The sequence below is a fragment of the Malaclemys terrapin genome, chromosome 3, assembly GCF_027887155.1.
Source record: "Malaclemys terrapin pileata isolate rMalTer1 chromosome 3, rMalTer1.hap1, whole genome shotgun sequence".
Lineage (NCBI taxonomy): Eukaryota > Metazoa > Chordata > Testudines > Emydidae > Malaclemys > Malaclemys terrapin.
In genome coordinates, this window is record NC_071507.1 from 201082277 (window position 1) to 201101019 (window position 18743).

General features: G+C 44.6%; 1 protein-coding gene across 7 annotated transcripts in view; it reads right to left on the bottom strand.

Annotated features, from left to right (window-relative positions):
* HMBOX1 (homeobox containing 1) overlaps window positions 1-18743 on the bottom strand; it is a 149993-nt gene that overhangs the window by 56466 nt on the left and 74784 nt on the right. For all 7 annotated transcript variants that reach the window (XM_054021450.1, XM_054021446.1, XM_054021449.1 and 4 more), the window contains exons 3-4: window positions 8785-9264; window positions 6695-6780 (exon numbers count right to left, since the gene is read on the bottom strand). In XM_054021450.1, the coding sequence (XP_053877425.1) occupies window positions 6695-6780; window positions 8785-9264 (566 nt within the window). The remainder of the gene's footprint in view (window positions 1-6694; window positions 6781-8784; window positions 9265-18743) is intronic.

Here is an 18743-nt window from a genome sequence, read left to right on the forward strand (position 1 = left end):
CTTTGCCCGCGAGGCTGCACTGGCAACTTGCTACACTTGTTTTGTATAAAATTGTACAGATTGCAGCTACCTAACACACTAGTGCTGCCTGCAAACATTCATGGTAACCTGGTCCAGTGGTTGAAGCAAAGGAGTGAGAATCAGGACATCGAGATTCTATTCCCAGCTTCACTACCGACTCATTGTGGTCTTTGGTACGTCACTCTGCAGTCAGTCCCTTTCTGTAGAACGGAGCTTTGTACAGGATCTTGAAATGCACAGATCAGAACAGCGCTCTTCTACAAATTCTATGCACACTACGGCAGGTTCAAACATAACATGCTTTGTAATGACTACTGCATCCCACGACCTGCACTTCAGAATGTTGTGGGCTGCATCTCATCTATATCAATACACTAACTCCAAGTAATCACTCCTGTTGAGAATCAGACCCTTTTCTCTCTGTCCACATAGCTAAAATTCTTGTGCAGGCCTCATATCCCAGTCTCTGTGGTTTCCCCAACACCCACATCACCCTCAACCCTCCCATCTCCAGCCCATACAAAATGCAGCTACTAAGATCTTCTTCCTCGCTCACTGTTTCGATCACTCAACGTTTTTGAGCTCTCCATAGGTTCCCCTTTTTCTACCGCATCACTTTCTAACTTCTTGTGGTCACTTTCCTCCCCAACTCTTCATCTATCTTTGTCAGTTCAGATCGGATGCTCTCTGGGGCAAATATTGTAGTTTCCACTGTTAGAAAAATGCTAGCACATTTTGGATGCTAATGCAAATTAAATAATACTTTGTATTTATGAAATGCTAACTAAGGCTACTGGGAATTATTTCCTCTGAAATATACAAATTTGACTTGTCAGTTTTTATTATTTGTATCATAGAATCATAGAATCATAGAATATCAGAGTTGGAAGGGACCTCAAGAGGTCATCTAGTCCAACCCCCTGCTCAAAGCAGGACCAATTCCCAGCTAAATCATCCCAGCCAGGGCTTTGTCAAGCCCGGCCTTAAAAACCTCCAAGGAAGGAGACTCCACCACCTCCCTAGGTAACGCATTCCAGTGTTTCACCACCCTCCTAGTGAAATAGTTTTTCCTGATATCCAACCTGGACCTCCCCCACTGCAACTTGAGACCATTGCTCCTTGTTCTGTCATCTGCCACCACTGAGAACAGCCGAGCTCCATCCTCTTTGGAACCTCCCTTCAGGTAGTTGAAGGCTGCTATCAAATCCCCCCTCATTCTTCTCTTCTGGAGACTAAACAATCCCAGTTCTCTCAGCCTCTCCTCATAAGTCATGTGCTCCAGACCCCTAATCATTTTTGTTGCCCTCCGCTGGACTCTTTCCAATTTTTCCACATCCTTCTTGTAGTGTGGGGACCAAAACTGGACACAGTATTCCAGATGAGGCCTCACCAATGTCGAATAAAGGGGAACGATCACGTTCCTCGATCTGCTGGCAATGCCCCTACTTATACAGCCCAAAATGCCGTTAGCCTTCTTGGCAACAAGAGCACACTGTTGACTCATATCCAGCTTCTCGTCCACTGTGACCCCTAGGTCCTTTTCAGCAGAACTGCTACCTAGCCATTCGGTCCCTAGTCTGTAGCAGTGCATGGGATTCTTCCGTCCTAAGTGCAGGACTCTGCACTTGTCCTTGTTGAACCTCATCAGGTTTTTTTCTGCCCAATCCTCTAATTTGTCTAGGTCCCTCTGTATCCGATCCCTACCCTCTAGTGTATCTACCATGCCTCCTAGTTTAGTGTCATCTGCAAACTTGCTGAGAGTGCAGTCCACACCATCCTCCAGATCATTAATAAAGATATTAAACAAAACCGGCCCCAGGACCGACCCTTGGGGCACTCCACTTGAAACCGGCTGCCAACTAGACATGGAGCCATTGATCACTACCCGTTGAGCCCGACGATCTAGCCAGCTTTCTATCCACCTTACAGTCCATTCATCCAGCCCATACTTCTTTAACTTGGTGGCAAGAATACTGTGGGAGACAGCATCAAAAGCTTTGCTAAAGTCAAGAAATAACACATCCACTGCTTTCCCCTCATCCACAGAGCCAGTTATCTCATCATAGAAGGCAATTAGGTTAGTCAGGCACGACTTCCCCTTCGTGAATCCATGCTGAGTGTTCCTGATCACTTTCCTCTCCTCTAAATGTTTCATAATTGATTCCTTGAGGACCTGCTCCATGATTTTTCCAGGGACTGAGGTGAGGCTGACTGGCCTGTAGTTCCCCGGATCCTCCTTCTTCCCTTTTTTAAAGATGGGCACTACATTAGCCTTTTTCCAGTCATCTGGGACCTCCCCCGATCGCCATGAGTTTTCAAAAATAATGGCTAATGGCTCTGCAATCTCACCCGCCAACTCCTTTAGCACCCTCGGATGCAGCGCATCCGGCCCCATGGACTTGTGCACGTCCAGTTTTTCTAAATAGTCCCGAATAGTCATGATCAAGTCTAGAGGCCCCAACACTGTACATACTACACAAGCAAGAGATGATTTCTGCCTCAAAGACCTTACAGCCTAAATAGACAAGTATTATACTCACTTTACAGTTGGGACACTGAGGCAGGCAGAGTGTGACTTGCTCAACATCAAACAAAGTGAGTGACAGAGCCAGGAATTGAACCTAGATTTCTTGAGTCCCAATGTAGGGCCTTAACCACAACTCCATCCTCCTGTTATTTATTTTTAATGATGTCCTCGTAGCAAAAACAAACAACAAAAAAGATTATTTGATTGTGATAACTGTTTCTAGTTCCTAAAAAATTGGATTTATACAGTGGACTCACCAGAGCACTAGGAAAGGGATGCTTCTCAATCCAACACCAGTACCATCCAGTTACATAGCTTCTAATCTTGCTATTTCAGGAAATTACATTGGCAGGAAAAATTGCTGCCAAAGGCAAATTCATGAAGGTAATTATCTGGAGCATCTAATATCCGGCTGTCTGGAAAAAATCTCTCAGACCGACCCATGGCTCACGAGGAAGACCTAGGTCCTTTGGTCTCTGGGCCAACAAGCCAGGAGTACTGTACATCTTGATGAGGGCACTCAGCTTTGTCATAGAAAACTCCAGGGGGAGAGGCAGTCACAAAAACGCCATGGCAAATTCTGATAAGTTTGACATTTTAATGAATATTTGTCACTTGCCTGCAATTCTGTCCCCCTTCCTGCTCCTCTCCATGCTCCCACTTTGCCCCTACCCTTTCTTTCTGCCAGGTCTTTTCCCAGACACACTCCCCATGGCAGGTTCCAGTTCAGAGATGATGATGATGATAACTCAGAGATATTTCCCTAGACTGCACTGCTCCTTGGGCCACGTCCCCCAAGCAGATGATTTGGAAGAAAATTTCCCTCCCACATGCCAAAGAGGCAGCAAAAACCAACACCAGGAGAAGGCAGGCAGAGAGAATCGCTACTCTAGTGTGTTCAGTGCATACCTGCTCACAACCCTGGAGACTGCTGCTCACACAAGCCCCTAATAACTGGTTTTCCCCTTCCTCTCACAGATGGGTGCGTTCATCCTCTGTGGCTGTCATTTTTTTTAGTGTCCCTTGCAAAAAAGTATATAGCAGCACCTGGAAACGATGGGATTTGGACAGTGCTTAATTTGTAATGAACGAGGTGCCGGGGCTCAACAATTTGGTGCCAGGACTCAAGCAATTTTTTTACTTTCATAACTGACACAGCAAGCCCAGAGATGCCTACGAGAGTCCTGTGACTCCCTCTTGGGTCGGGACCCCCAGTTTAAGAAATGCTGCCCTAGTACCTATAACCACTTGGTTCAGGGGCAAATTTTCAGTGCTTATCACAACAGATTTAATACGTGACCCTCTCCATTATTGTTAATGGGGATTTGGCATCTCATACACCGCATGCAATGCTGAAAACCTACCCTGGAAGGGGGTAAAGCTGCAACTATGTTAACGGAGTTTCAAACAACAAGATGGGAAATTCAGCAGGAACTATTATTAGCTCCTGTTTATACTGTCATTTTTCTTATCAGTAGAAGATTATTTATACAGCTCCCAACCCAAGAGCTTCTTGTTTATCTTATTACAGAAACCATTAAAGAAAGTTGCTATAAAAAGCAGGTTCTGTATTTAGTACAAGCGCTAGTAAATGTTCTGCTGGGTTTTGCTCCTTATCAATCGTTTCTTTATTTCCTAGTCACCATTTCATAATTTCCTTTGCCATTTTTCACTCTGTTCTCTTCTGACACTACAGAAAACTTCACTGTGTGCCTTCCTTGTTTACTACTCCATGTCAGTTTTATTATTTGATCACTTCATACATTTATGGTCATTAAAAAACAAAACAAAACTAAGTTGGGGGAATATGGTTCAGATTGAAAGGCCTACATTGTACTACCTCAACAACGGAATTCAACATTCAGCTACAATTATATATTTTTTCTCTCCCCTCCTTTTCCCACCATCCCCCTCACCACCGATGGAGAAATAAAAGGAAAAAGTAATTGCGTGCTACTGCAGATGCATGGTAAACAGTGTATTTTTTTTGGTATGGTGCCTTTTGTACGAACTCTATCCCAAAACACTTCACAAAAATTAAACAGGATCCCAACAAGGGCAGTTGGGACCAAGGGTCAGAGCAAACGTGAGGCTGGGAGAAGTGGAGGAATTTGCAGTCAGGTTCCATGGCAGGGTCAACACCGAAGGTTGGAGTCCAAGCGAAGTTTCAGGGTATGGGTGAGGAGACAAAGTCCAAGGCAAGTCAAGGTCAGAGCAGGGAGCAGAAATTATTATGGCAATTGCAGAAGATCCACACTGTTGCCTGGATACTTCCTGGAACGCCCTTGGGTCTGTATAGGGTGGGGAGCCAGTGAGGAACGATGAGGCTGCTGCTTGTCAGACCCCTTGAGACGGGGCTGCCCACGGTCTGTGTCCACAGCAGGATGTTGGGCCATAGAACACAAGCTGGTTACAGCTGCTGCTGAGTAGCATCGTGGAGATGTCAGCAGCATGACAGCTCTACAGACCTGGGTTCTAGACCTACGGGGGGGGGGTTACAAATAGCTGCAGTGGAGGTAAGATTAGGCAAGGGAAAAGGAGGTTTTCAGAGAGGATTTTAAATGGGATGGAGGGAGACAGGAAAATAGTCCCCAATGGCAGAAGATTGAGCAGAGAAGGCTCTCGCATCAAGAACGGTAAAATTATGTGATGAGATGGGGAAGAAAAAAAGGGGGCCTATTGCTGGCAAGTAGAAGGAGATAAAGAGTCATAACCTCAGCTGGTGCAAATCAATTTACACCAGCTATGCTGAGTTACATGAGCATAAGTCAAGTGACTAGGTCAAGATCTGTGATTTGAAATTGACACATCTACCACACAGCTAACAGTCACTCACTCATGTGCTCATCCCTAACAACTCACTTGTAGAATACCCTTTTTAGGAGAGACAGGGGGAGTTAAAAGTTTACACCTGGAATCCTGAAGCAGTGTCCTTCAATAGAGCTGCACTGTCCACATTAGCATTTTCTTTAAAGGCCTAACCGACTGGCAATGCCCGCAGGTAAAGCTGTAGGGGAGGGGTTCATACATGAGGTAGTCTTTTTTGGTCAAACTGGGATTTATAACAAGAGGGCCAGAAATATGCCTCATTTTGGAAAGATCCCAGGACTGCGTCTTGTTTCTTTTCCTTTCCTTGCAGCATCTGCCTTTGTAAACTGGGAGTGGGTGCACCGGAAGAGGTGGCACACTGCCCAAGCATTTGTTCACTCTCTCTTCACATGGGGGAGAGATGGAAAAGAGCTAGAACACCATCTAGACCATTTCCCCATCAGTGCAGGATCATTTCCTACAAGGCAATTTTCTAGAACTTCTCCTCGCACAATAGTTTGGCACTTCTAGTCACATTTTCTTTCTTAATTATCTGACTATTTCAAGACGTCTATTCAGGCATGGTTCTAAAAATAAATAAATAAATAAATAAATAAAGGTCAGGAAGAGTAAGTTGTATGTTTTGTCTCCAGTTGTACTTCTGACTCTGCTACCAACTCTTTGTATGGCCTTGGCCAAGCCACTTAAACCTCTCTGCAAAGAATTAATCCACATTTGAACAGTGCTTTGCAAACAGAGTGTTGTGTAGAGGTCTAAATAGTTTTATGGAGGTCTGCTCACTCATCCCTAATGCCAATGGCGAAAAAGAGGGAAAGAGGAAGAAATATGGTACTTTCCCCTTTGAAACAAGGTTAGAGTTAATATGGCCACTCCCTCACCCCTCAATCTGCCTTTTATTATTATTAGCGACTCAAGGACAAGTGGACAAACTCTCATAATCAGTCTGCTAAGTGCACTGATGCCAGCCATGGATACATTCCCAGATATATATTTGTGTATATACATTTGCCACATGTAATAGCGTAACTTCAGAATTAAAGAAAACGGTTTTAGTTTTAAGATAGGAACTCTGCGCTTATTGCAATGCTGTAAAATAAAATTTGCTAGAAAAAGCCACACACAAAAAGTGATTCACTTGGGAAGTTCCATGATGTGCGGGACAATGGGTCTTAAATCAAAGGCATACATTATCATGACTAAGCTGACAGATCTGCACTGCAATGCAGAAAGCCAAGCAATATTCCAACATCTGCACTAGCACACACAGGCAGCTAGACACGGGACCCAAAATGAATAAAAGGCTCTTCAAGCTCTTACCTGTTACCTGTGCAACAACTGCTTGGGAAATCCTCCGATTGGCAAGAAAGGCTTTGATTTCCTCCTTTATCACGCTGCTGTCCCTCCTACCAAAACAAAACAACAACAAAACGAGAGAGACAGACAGGCCAAAGGGCACTCTGAAGATGTAAAATAGTTTTGTTTCCTTTGCTTAAGGGTGGGGGCCTATGCCTTGGGGAGGGGGGGGGGGGGCGGGGAAAACAGGCAAAATAGCTCACCAGTGGACACTTCTTTTAATGAGTGTCATGTTTGATCAAAGCATCCCAGCAGGCGGATGGATGACTCATAGCCTATATAATTCATAGTAGGTGTAGGGCTGCCATATGGAATGTACAAAGTTTCATTACACAGGGATGAATAAATCTCTCACACCAGCATTAAAACTCAGTCATAAAATGAAGCACAAAACATAAAAGATAGCAGGGTCTGCATGGTTGGCTCCACAAATGAGGATATCGACAAGCCCTCTCAAACAACAGGGCTGAAGGAAGGAAAAGAGATTTTGCAACCTCCACCCCAACAACCTCCCTCGCCCCCAACAGCATGGCGCGTGGGTGCACTGAATGAAGGAATACCCGTCAGCGTTATATCCCTCGTTTTTCTGGAAGGATTATTTTTAAAAAGTGTGGAGAGATGGTACAGAAGGGACTGAATAATTATGCTAAAAGAAAAAGAGTTTACTGGTTTCATAGGGGCTGTAATGTGCAGCAAGCTTAAACTGCAGTAAACAAACGCCTGTACCTGTGAAATTCAGAATCGGTTTTGTTTGGCTTTTAAAAATCAGGTAGGGTTGATTCCTGGGTAACGTATTTTTTCTTTGGCTTTTTCTGAGCAGGGTTCGGTGATCAAAACTGTAATGTGAACAGCCTAGACTTGGAAAGTGTGAGTAAAACACAAAAACTGAGGGTTCATCATCTCTTCTACGGCCAACCCTCACCCTCCACACAAGAAAACATGGGACATTCCAACTTGAACAAGCACCAAACACTATCTGGAGCATCATGCTCGTGAACCCCCAATCTGACAACAGGTAGATTTCAGCAAAAGGAGCGCCTGCCTACTGCTACACTCAACGCTTTCAGATTCCCCACGACGCTGAGCCCAAGAGCATGACTAACCACCTCCTTTGTGTTCTTCCCACTCATTTCTGAGCCTCCTTGACCTGCCACCACACCTTCACTCGGTCCCTCCTTAAAACTCATGTCCTCCAGGGGTCTGCGACCCCCAGTCCAATATTTGCCAAGTATACATGAGAAAACATACCACTCCAAAACAACCAATAAATCATAAAATACAAAAAAGCCACAACAGAATTTAAGACACATGCTAAATTTCCCCACTCATTCTGCCTCTTGCTGGAGCCATGTTAAGATCATGGATACTTAATTTTGGAGTAACAACTCCCCTAACCTTTCCCGTATTGCTAAATGGATGGGGTATCCTGCCTAACAAGGAAGAAGCCCCTCATAGGGAAAAAAGATGACCACTGATCTTGACTGTAAGCTCTCCATAGAGGAGACATGCCTTTTCATAATTGTTTTTATTTCAGTGCTGCCATTCTTGGCCCTACATAAACACACAAATAGAGGCAGTCCTGCCCCCAAGGAGCTTACTATCCAAAAGGCAGATAAGACATGATATATTGCAAGTTCTTAAGGAAGGCATTAACAGAGCCATTTCCCTCTTCTCCCATACAACATTGGGCAAGAGAAGGCTTTGGACTGACATGAGCCAGTGGTGGAGAATCTCACGGGAGAGGAAGGCTGTTTCCAAGGGATTTGAATGTGGTGAGGATGGAAACAGTGTACTGAGATGAGAAAGTCAATCCAGGCTTTGGAAAAAACAGACTGAAGAGGGATCTGTGATGTAGCCCAGGACAAATGTGCACAAAGCTTTGAAGGGGAGGGTGGCCAATGGAGGATAAACAAGGGGATAATTATCTAAGGCACCCCTCACACTATTGACAATACATATAACCATTAAAGTACCTCCCCTGCCCCTGAGATGCAGTTCTCCTCTTAAAGGGTTCGTCAGGCTGATTTACTGAACCTTCTACAAGTTTTACTAACCTCATCAATTCTTCCACTTTGTCATCTACGTCCAAGTCCTCTTCAGAGGCTTCAAAACTGTACGACCTTTGAGCCAAGCTGTTTGCAAGTGGATAGCGAGTGGGCGACATCTTCCCATTGAACGCTGACAACCTCTCGTTACTCTCCCTCCCATTCTGATTAGTAGTGCAAGGCTGTGGGGAGGTGTCGTAACTGTTGCTAGGTGACGGGGACATCCCAGAATGCTGAGTCTGTGTAGAAGCTGTGGCTGTAGAGGAAGATGCTGGGACATTGTTGGTACTGTTGCCATAGGAACCGCCTCCATAGCTAGACCTTCTTCCAAACTTGTCACTATGTTCTTGATCGAGACGGTCCAAAGTTTCCAAGGCGTGGAGGATTTCGTGTCTGGTCATTCCAGTACGTCTCAGGCGCTGAAGCAGATCTATCTGCTCTATAGTAAATCTGGGTTCATCTGTGTAGTGAGACATGGTTTCCAGCAGCCTAAAAATAAGGTGAAATGTGAAGGCAAACAGTTTAGTGCAAAAGCTATCTATGGGACACGAACAGCGCCTCAGGGATGGCACTTAACAGAAGACAATAGGCCTGATTCTGGTCTCATCTATACCAGTGTAAATCATGTAAGTGAGAAGGCAAGCAGGCCCAATGAGTGGAATCCCTCACCCATTGAACTCGACAGCAAAGCTCCCATTAACTTCAGGTTGACTGATTGCTTCTGGTAAAGGATAACTTTGCACAGTTTTCAGAGAATACCTCACTCTCTTACTTCAAAAGGGGGAGGGATAGCTCAGTGGTTTGAGCATTGGCCTGCTAAAGCCAGGGTTGTGAGTTCAATCCTTGAGGGGGCCACTTGGGGATCTGGGGCAAAAATCAGTACTTGGTCCTGCTAGTGAAGGCAGGGGGCTGGACTTGATGACCTTTCAAGGTCCCTTCCAGTTCTAGGAGATGGGATATCTCCATTAAATAAATAAAAAATAAAAAATCCCGCCCAACATACCTCTGGATTATTGTCCCGCCCCCAGCTCCCTTTTCTGCTCTCTTATCTTCAATAAACATGCCTTATGGAATGTCGACAGTTGCTCCATAATTAAGGCTGCAATTGAGATTCTATTAGAGGCCCAATTTTGCCCAACTGCCAAATCCCCCAGCAAAGTCCCATTGGTAGAGCCCTGCATGGATACAAAATGTATATCCACATCTGAGCCGCAAACATGGTCTGTGGATATAAAGCGGATATCCGTAGATTTCCAGCGTTTTACCCACTGGCCTTGAAACTCGCAGGTTAGCGCTGGGCCAGAGGTACAATTTTTCTAGAAATATTCAGTGATTCAGAAAAGGATTCACGAGTTATGATTCCTAACATCAGAAGCGTGACGAGTTCAAGTAGTCTTAACTTTCTTGAAGGAAGCTAAAACCCAGTTTCTTGAACTTTCCTAATTGAAATCTAGTGCCCCCCAGCACCAATGTTTAGTTGATTGAAGTTCGATTTCAGAAGTTGTTAACTTTTGAATCTGGAATGTTGTCATGGATCACCAGACCTGACAAGCAGAGTGCAGCATGTCAAATTACTGTTAGAGACCTGAGCTCTTTCATTTAAAGGAATAAGGCCCCAGCCTTGTTCTTTGCAAAGGCAGATGTCATGTGTAATCACTAGGGAGGCTTGTCAAAAAAACTTTTTTCCTCCTAAACTTTGAAAAATGGTGGATAATATCCTAAGGCTTGCTGGGTACTCCCCCTTCTTGGCAGGCCTCAGCAGATCCATGGGAAATGCCATACGACCCCTTAAACTTTCTCCCCTCAAGTCCCCTCACAACAGATCTTCTAAAGTCTGCAGGAAGCAGGGGCCCTTCTTTCAGCCATCGGAAGGTGGTGGCTGGAGGTCAGAGAGCAGCATGAGAATGGGGCAAAAATTATGAGGCATTCTCCCCTTCCTGTGGTCTTACAGAGTCGGGCGGAGGGGAGAAGCAATGGGAAACTCTCTGAAGCTCATTGGAGACATCCTGGAATTCCAAGCATGGCAGTGGTGGGAGAGAGAGCTGACAACATACTAAGTGTGTATGGGGAACCCTAAGGAGCATATTAAAACCAGTGGGGGAATGGAGCCCCGATGAGAATCCCAAACCTTTCCAGGAGTGGGGCTGGCTGCCCCAACAACCCTGCTCCCTCAATGAACTCGGTGCTTATGTCTTTCCCTGGGCCAAAGGCACACAGAAGCTGCAGTGACATGGCAGTTCCCAGCCCTGACTACTACTGGGGTTGGTGTGGGTAAAGGGGGGTCTTTTCCGGGCAGTGACACCCCAAGCTGGAGTTCTGTGACCTGGGGGAGAGAGATGGGCCACGCTAGAGCCACGCTGCCATACCATGATGCTGATACAGGGTGCATGGGTCCCTTTAAAAAGGGTTTTGCCCTTGTAGATGGAATCCCAGGGTAGAGAGGGAGGGGCGCTGACGCAGAACCTCCCGCCTCCAGTCCTGCACTGCTCCTCACAACGGTAGAAGTGGCTATGGCTGCGTTCTTAAAAATGATTAAATGAACGAATGTGCATTTTTCTTCTGAAGTCCGCAAGTGTGTATCTTCTCACTGCTGCTGCCACCAGAGGAGGGGTGGGTGGCTAGGGGGAGGAGGATTCATGGGGACTCATGCCCCCTCCAGGTGACCCTAGATGAGAGGGTGGGATCAGGCTGGAGTCACGCTCCCAACGCTGCTCTCCTGCTGCCACCGGCAGTGTATCACTCCCATGAGAGCCTGACTTTTATGGCGGATTAGTATTAATTTCTCCAATAAGGATTATTTTAAAACTTTTTAAAAACTGCTCCCAACTTAGTCCACTATAAGCAGAGTGTAACAGTCAGTGTAGAAATCTAATAACTGAATGGAATTGCAAACAATTAAGAGATGGAAGCCAGCTCTCAGTCCTGAGGGACAATGAAATTATATATAATGTAGGGAATATCCTTCTCTGAATTCCATTCCATTTGTTTGTCTTTCTATTACCAAGGTGCCCTGAACTGTACACAGTGTTCTAGCGGTTGTCCGGTCAGTTGTCTATACTGCAAAACAAAGGTGGGTTAACTCAGGTTTGCTAAATTCGAGTGAAAAATAGCAGTGAAAACATAGCAACTCCAGTTTTAACTTGGGTTAGCAACTTGAATTCAACCCCAAGCTTGACTGCTATTTTAACTGGAGTCAGCTTCTGAAGGTTAGCGAACCCATCTTAAGAACACACACTAAGGCTATGTCTACACTGAAACCGCTACAGTGGCGCAGCGGCAGCTGTGCGGCTCTAGCGCTTCAGTACAGACACTACAGTAAATGGGAGGTTTCTCCTGTCACTATAGTTAATCCACCTCCCTGAGACGCAGTAGCTTACTTGACAAAATAATTCTTCTGTTGACCTAACCTTATCTACACTGGGGGTTAGGTCGGCTTAACTACGTCACTCAAGGGGATGGATTTTTCACACCCCTGAGTGACAGAGCTGAGTTGATCTAAGTTTTTCATGTAGACCTGGCCTAAGTATTGTATCATGTACCTACCAACCCTTGGGTTCACAGCACTTTCCAGTTTAATAACGTCTACAGTTTTAGGCCAGGATCCTAAAATGCATTACACCCAAACAGAGCCCCCAGGGACTTCATGGGCTCTGGTAGGACTGGGGCCTTAATGTGCTCTTTAGGTTCTCTTCCAGAGGTTAAAGGGTGGCTAGGACTCCAAAACATCGTTTTAAAATGTGTGGCACTTCTCCATAGTAAATCCTCATTTGAGAGAATTTAATTCATAACCTTTTATTTATTTTTAGATTGTATTTTCCTCTTTTTAGTCTGACCTCCAATTTCTGACTGAAGGCAGGGAGGGTTGTTCTAATGCAAAGAAAGGGAGCAGATTCAAATTAGACACTTAGGGTACATCTACCTTTTGTTGGGAGGTATGATTCCAAGCTTGAACAGAGAGGTACCTATGGTGGCTCTGCTCGAGGCAGCATGCTAAAAATAGCAGGGTAGCATGGGTGATAGGTTGGGGTAGCCACATGAGTACATGCCCACCGGGCCCCTCTCTGACACTGCCTGTGCTACCTCAACTACAGTGATATTTTTAGCATGCTAGATCAAGCAGAACTAGCGTGGGTGAACTGAGGGTATGTCTACACCTTGCTGCTCCAGCAGGAATTCCAGCTTGAGGAGATGTACCCGCACTAACTTTGACTGAGCTAGCCCGGTGAAACTAGAAGTATAGCTGCAGTCACACAAGCAGTGGGAGGAGCTAGACACCCTAAGTACAATCCCTTCTGAGATGCTAGGAATATACTCAGCACGGCCAGCCCCTCCCGCTACACTTCTGTTTTGAGCGCCCTCGCTCAATCAGAGCTAGTGTGGGTACGTTTCCTCGAGCTGGAATTTACATCTTCCAGCTCCAATGTAGACACACCCGAAGACTGGCACTATGCCAGGCAAGAGAAACATTCGCCACAGCCTGCAAGGAGCCAATCAGCTTTTGGTTTATCCAGTTTTCCTTTCCCAGCTCTCCATCACTTCTCAAAAAGGACCGTCAACAATTTTGCAAGTTTGTTAGTTAGTTGTCTTAAGCTCATTCTCACATGCTTTAAATTGTGAGTCAGACACCTAAAAACCACGAGCCAAGAGGTTTTTTTTTTTTTTTTTAAATAATACACATGAAAGACTTATTTGCTTTGTGGATTTTGAATGGCAGGTCACATTTTCAAGATCTTCTACTCAACCATGAGGACTACAAACTTGATTTTGTTTTTAAATGAAAGATGAGCTTCTCACATATCCAAATGCAAGAGCTGGGACTTCAAGAAAAATACCACATAACATGAGACTGACAATAAAATTCACAAGGGTTGGCAACACTAGAACACATTCAATGTTACCAAGCATCCATGGCATTTTAAAGAATAACTATACTGAGTTTTTAATATAGTCGTTTTAACATCTTAGTTACTTTCTAGTTCTTCATACCTCCTTTTCACTTTCCTTGTTAAAGACCAATTTACAAAGCAGTGAAGCAAACCAGCCACTTTAGAATAATTAATTTCATCCACCTCATTAATTAATGGACAATCTCTAGTACTTTATCCCCACATATGTTTGTATGAGCCTCTTATTCTCCTTAACCCCTTTGGCTAACATTAATTCAATTTGCTTTGTTTAATGCCCTCTTTTTCCTGCAAGATTTAACCAACTGTGAAAGGATCAGCAAGCAAAACTAAGGTGGGGAGGAAGGATGGGGGAGAAAGGACTGCAGGTACCCTGCACGAGTTATGGCTATGATGGGCTACGGCTGTCAAACTTTACTGCCTATATAATGAAATATCTGCAACCGTTGCAGATCTTGTGTTGTAATCATGTACTGTATCCTCTGATCAGTTACCAAAAGCCAGCCTGATGTAAAATACTAGTGAAACATGGTGTATGTCAGTTTTGAACCAAACCATTTAAAACCACAGAACCTATTTTGGCCATGTTTACTTAGATTCCAAATGGAAAAAAATCTAAAATGCCAAGTATATTTGTATTTCCTATGTGGAGGCCCAATCCTCAGCTGATGCAAGGCGGCAGAGCTCCATTGGTGGGCCCATGGTATCTAAATATTTATAATGCACCTAAGATAGACAAGGTGAATGAGATACTATCTTCTATTGGACCAAGTTCTGATGGTGAAAGAGAAAAGCTTTCGAGCTATACAGAGCTCTTCTTCAGATCTTGACCACAGCATACCTATGGATAGAAATTCCATGCTTAAACAATGAGAGTATAGAAGTAGGAATATACTACCGACCACCTGACCGGCATGGTGATGGTGACTGTGAAATGCTCAAGGAGATTAGAAAGGCTTACAAAAACCAGAAAACCCAATAATAATGGGGGATTTAAGCTATCCCCATAGGGAACGTGTCACCTCAGGATTGGATCCAGAGATAAAATTTCTAGACACCATTAATGACTTCTTGGAGCAGATAGTTCAGGGACCCACAAGGGCAGACGCAATTCTTGATTTAGTCCTAAGTGGAGCACAAGATCTTGTCCAAGAGGTGAATATAGATGAACGGCTCAGTAATAGCAACCAATGTGATTAAATTCAACATCCTTATGGTGGGGGTGGGGGGGGGGGGGAGAGGAGCAGAGTGCTAGCATTTAAGTTAAAAAAGGGGAAACACAAAAATGAGGAGGCTAGTTAAATGGAAATTAAAAGGAACAGTCACAAGAGTGAAATGCCTGCAAGCTGCATGGAAACTTTTTAAAAACACCATAACATAGGCTCAAGCTATATGTCTACCCCAAATTTAAGAAAAAAAAAAAACCAACAAAAAGGACAGAAAAAATGTCACAATGGCTAACAGAATAAAAGATGTAGTTAGAGACAAAAATACGTCTTTTCAAAAACAGGAAGTCAAATCCTGCTGAGGAAAATAGAAAGGAACAAACTCTGGCAAGTCAAATGTATAAGTATAATTAGGCAGGGCAAAAAAGAATTTGAAGAGCAACTAGCAAGAACCATAAAAACTAATAGCAGATTTTTTTTTTTTTTTTTTTAAGTACATCAGAAGCAGAAAGCTTCCAAACAATCAGTGAGACCACCGAATGATAGAGGTGCTAAAGGAGCACTCAAGGAAGACCAGGCCATTGTGGAGAAGCTAAATCAATTCTTTGACTCAGAGGTAAGGGAGAGTCCCACACCTAAGCCAGTCTTCTTAGGTGACAAATCTGCAGAATTCTCTGAAGTGGTCAACTAACATGTGGACAAGAGTGATCAGTGGATAGAGTGTACTTGGATTTTTTCTGAAAGCCTTTGACAAGATTCCTCACCAAAGGCTCTTAAGCAAAGTTAGCAATCATGGGATAAGAGGGAAGATCCTCTCATGGATCAGTTACTACTACTATGTACATCTACCCCAGCACTTTTGTTGGTAAAATTGTCAGTCAGAGGTGTGAAGAAAAAAAAACCACACCCCTGACAGACTTAAGTTACACCGACAGACGTGCCGGTGTGTACAGCACTATGTCAGCAGGAGACACTCTCCCACCAACATAGCTACTGCTGCTCATTGGGAGTGGTTTAATTATGCCACAAGAACCCGGGGTCACACAATGAAATGAATAGGCAGCAGGTTTAAAACAAACGTAAGGAAGTACATCTTCATACAATGCACAGTGAACTGTGGAACTCGTTGCCAGGGAATGTTGTGAAGGCCAAAAATATAACTGGGTTCAAAAAGGAATTAGATAAGTTCAGAGAGAGTAGATCCATCAATGGCTATTAGCCAAGATGGTCAGGGATGAAACCCGTGCTCTAGGTCAGCGATTCTCAAACCAAAGTGGGTCAGGACCGCATTTTAATGGGGTCACCAAGGCTGGAGTTCGACATGCTGGGGCCCGGGGCCGAAGCCAAAGCCACACTGCCCGGGGGCCAAAGCTGAAGGGCTTCAGCCCTGGGTGGTGAGGCTCAGGTTACAGGCCCCCGGCTCGGGGCTGAAGCCCTTGGGTTTCAGCTTTGGCTCACCTGGGCCAGCGGGACTCAGTCAGACTTAGGTTTCAGTCCCCCCTCCAGAGGTTGTGTAGTAATTTTTGTTGTCAGAAGGGGGTCGCGGTGCACTGAAGTTTGAGAACGCCTGCTCTAGGTGCACCTAAGCGTCTGACTGCCAGAAGCTGGGACTGGATGACAGGGGATGGATTACTTGATGAATAGCCCTGTTCTGTTCATTCCCTTTGAAGCATCTGGCACCAGCCACTGTCAGAAGACAGAATACTGGGCTAGATGGACCTTTGGTCTGACCCAGTATGGCCGTTCTTATCTTCTTATCCCAACCAAAAAGGTGCAGAAGGAAGACGTGCAACCTCTGCAGCATCGTTCTTTTGGGCCCAGTCCTGCCAAAGCCACTCCGTGAATTCAGGCTGTGTTGGTAGGATGGCTGCTCTCCATACCCTCTCTGCCTCCTCTGGCCCTCTCTGTAGTTTTAAATTCTCCCCCTTTACAGGTTGGAAACCTCCTTGAGGGACCAGCAGCCTGAGTGTGGCCCCCCCAGAATTAACTTCTCCTGAGGGAACCCCAGAGCCAGGCAGTTGGACTCTAGCCTCTGAGACTCTGCTGACTGAGGAGGTGGAATGCCTGGCCAGATCCAGGGAACTCTGTCCTGTTGTGACAAGTTGGCCTACAAATATACCTGAATTGTGCGCTCAGCTGCAAGGAGTATGTCAACGTTCGTAAGAAGTTACCTTAATCTGTAATAATAAACGTGGATGGGAAAAATACAAAACAGAGATGGAATAACTGAATGGGTAAACAAAAAGGCCAAGTTAATATGATTCAAGGACTCTGTTTAAGTTATGCTTGTTAAAAACAGGAGATATGAAGCCAGAAGTTAATGAACCAAAATTGGTATGTCAGATATTAGATCTAATTGGAAGGCAATATAATGAGGATGGCCTATAACAGCGTTTAAAAGAGAACTGGATAAATTCATGGAGGTTAAGTCCATTCATGGCTATTAGCCAGGACGGGTAAGGAATGGTGTCCTTAGCCTCTATCTGTCAGAGGGTGGAGATGGATGGCAGGAGAGAGATCACTTGATCATTGCCTGTTGGTCCACTCCCTCTGGGGCACCTGACATTGGCCACTGTCGGTAGACAGGATACTGGGCTAGATGGACCTTTGGTCTGACGCGGTACGGCCGTTCTTATGTTCTATTTCACCCATCATTCCCTTTTTGGGTCCTTAAAAGAAAGATTTGGTGGGGACAGTATGAAAAATAAAAGAAAGAAAGAAAGAAAGAAAGAAAGAAAGAAAGAGGCTAAAAGAACAGACAGAGGCTACTGGAGCGAGCTTCACCATCATGGCTGCCACCCTTACTGTTTCCTAGGACACTGGGCCTAACATCATTCTGTCCCTAAGAAATGTCCTGGCCAGAATGGGCCAGAGAGAAGGATCCAAATGACATTGTCACCCCTACCAGATCCAACTAAATCCCAAATATCATCTGGGATAACAGGTATTACCATTCTTAATACATCTAAGGCTTCCAGACAAGTGGGCTTTTCCTTTTAAGACTGGACTTAACAACAACAGCAGCAACATCTCTAGCCCATCTCAACTACCTTCATCTATTTCCCCCACAAGGACAGTTACTACCATCTTTGATACCATCGAAGAGACTGTCAAGCAACAGGGAGGGGTTCCTTTTAAAAACTCCAGCTGAAGGGAAAGGGAACCAGGGATGTTGTTAAAGCATGTGAAATGTAAAGTATTAAACAAGGCTTTCATTTTAACTGTTTTATCTTCTTTTCTGTATCTTTAATAAAAGGTTAAGAGGATTTTTAATGGTGTGTTTGCTGTAGTGCTATGCAGGCTGAGGTCTCTATGTACCAAGCCCTGGACCTCATTTAACACTGTTTAATGTTAGACAGTGACAGGGTTATGTTAATGCCTTTGGCTCATTTATTCCATCTAAATCAATACAACAGCCCCCACTTCCATGCCCCAAAAGAAGAAACTGCAAGTCTAAACATAACATTTCCCTGCCCCTGAAGAACTGCAGGATCTCAATGCGTGGATGAGACGATATTGTAGGGAGGAGAGGTTTAGATTAATTAGGAACTGGGGAGCCTTTTGGGAAAGGGGAAGCCTGTACAGGAAGGATGGGCTCCACCTAAACCAAAACAGAACCGGACTACTGGCACAAACTTAAAAAGGTTGCAGAGCAATTTTTAAATTAAGGGCTGGGGGAAGCCGACAGGTACGGAGGAGCATGTGGTTCCGACACAGACTCCCCTTAGGGGAGGATCTATTAATGGAGATTCTCTATATCCTAGTAACAAGGAGAGGATGGAAGATGATAAAATATAGGTAGGAGCTGATGAGAAACAGTCAAATGAAAAACAGTCCCATTGAATTACATCACGTCATGGCTGAGAGCTAAAAAGTGACCTTTTTTCTAAGTGCTTAC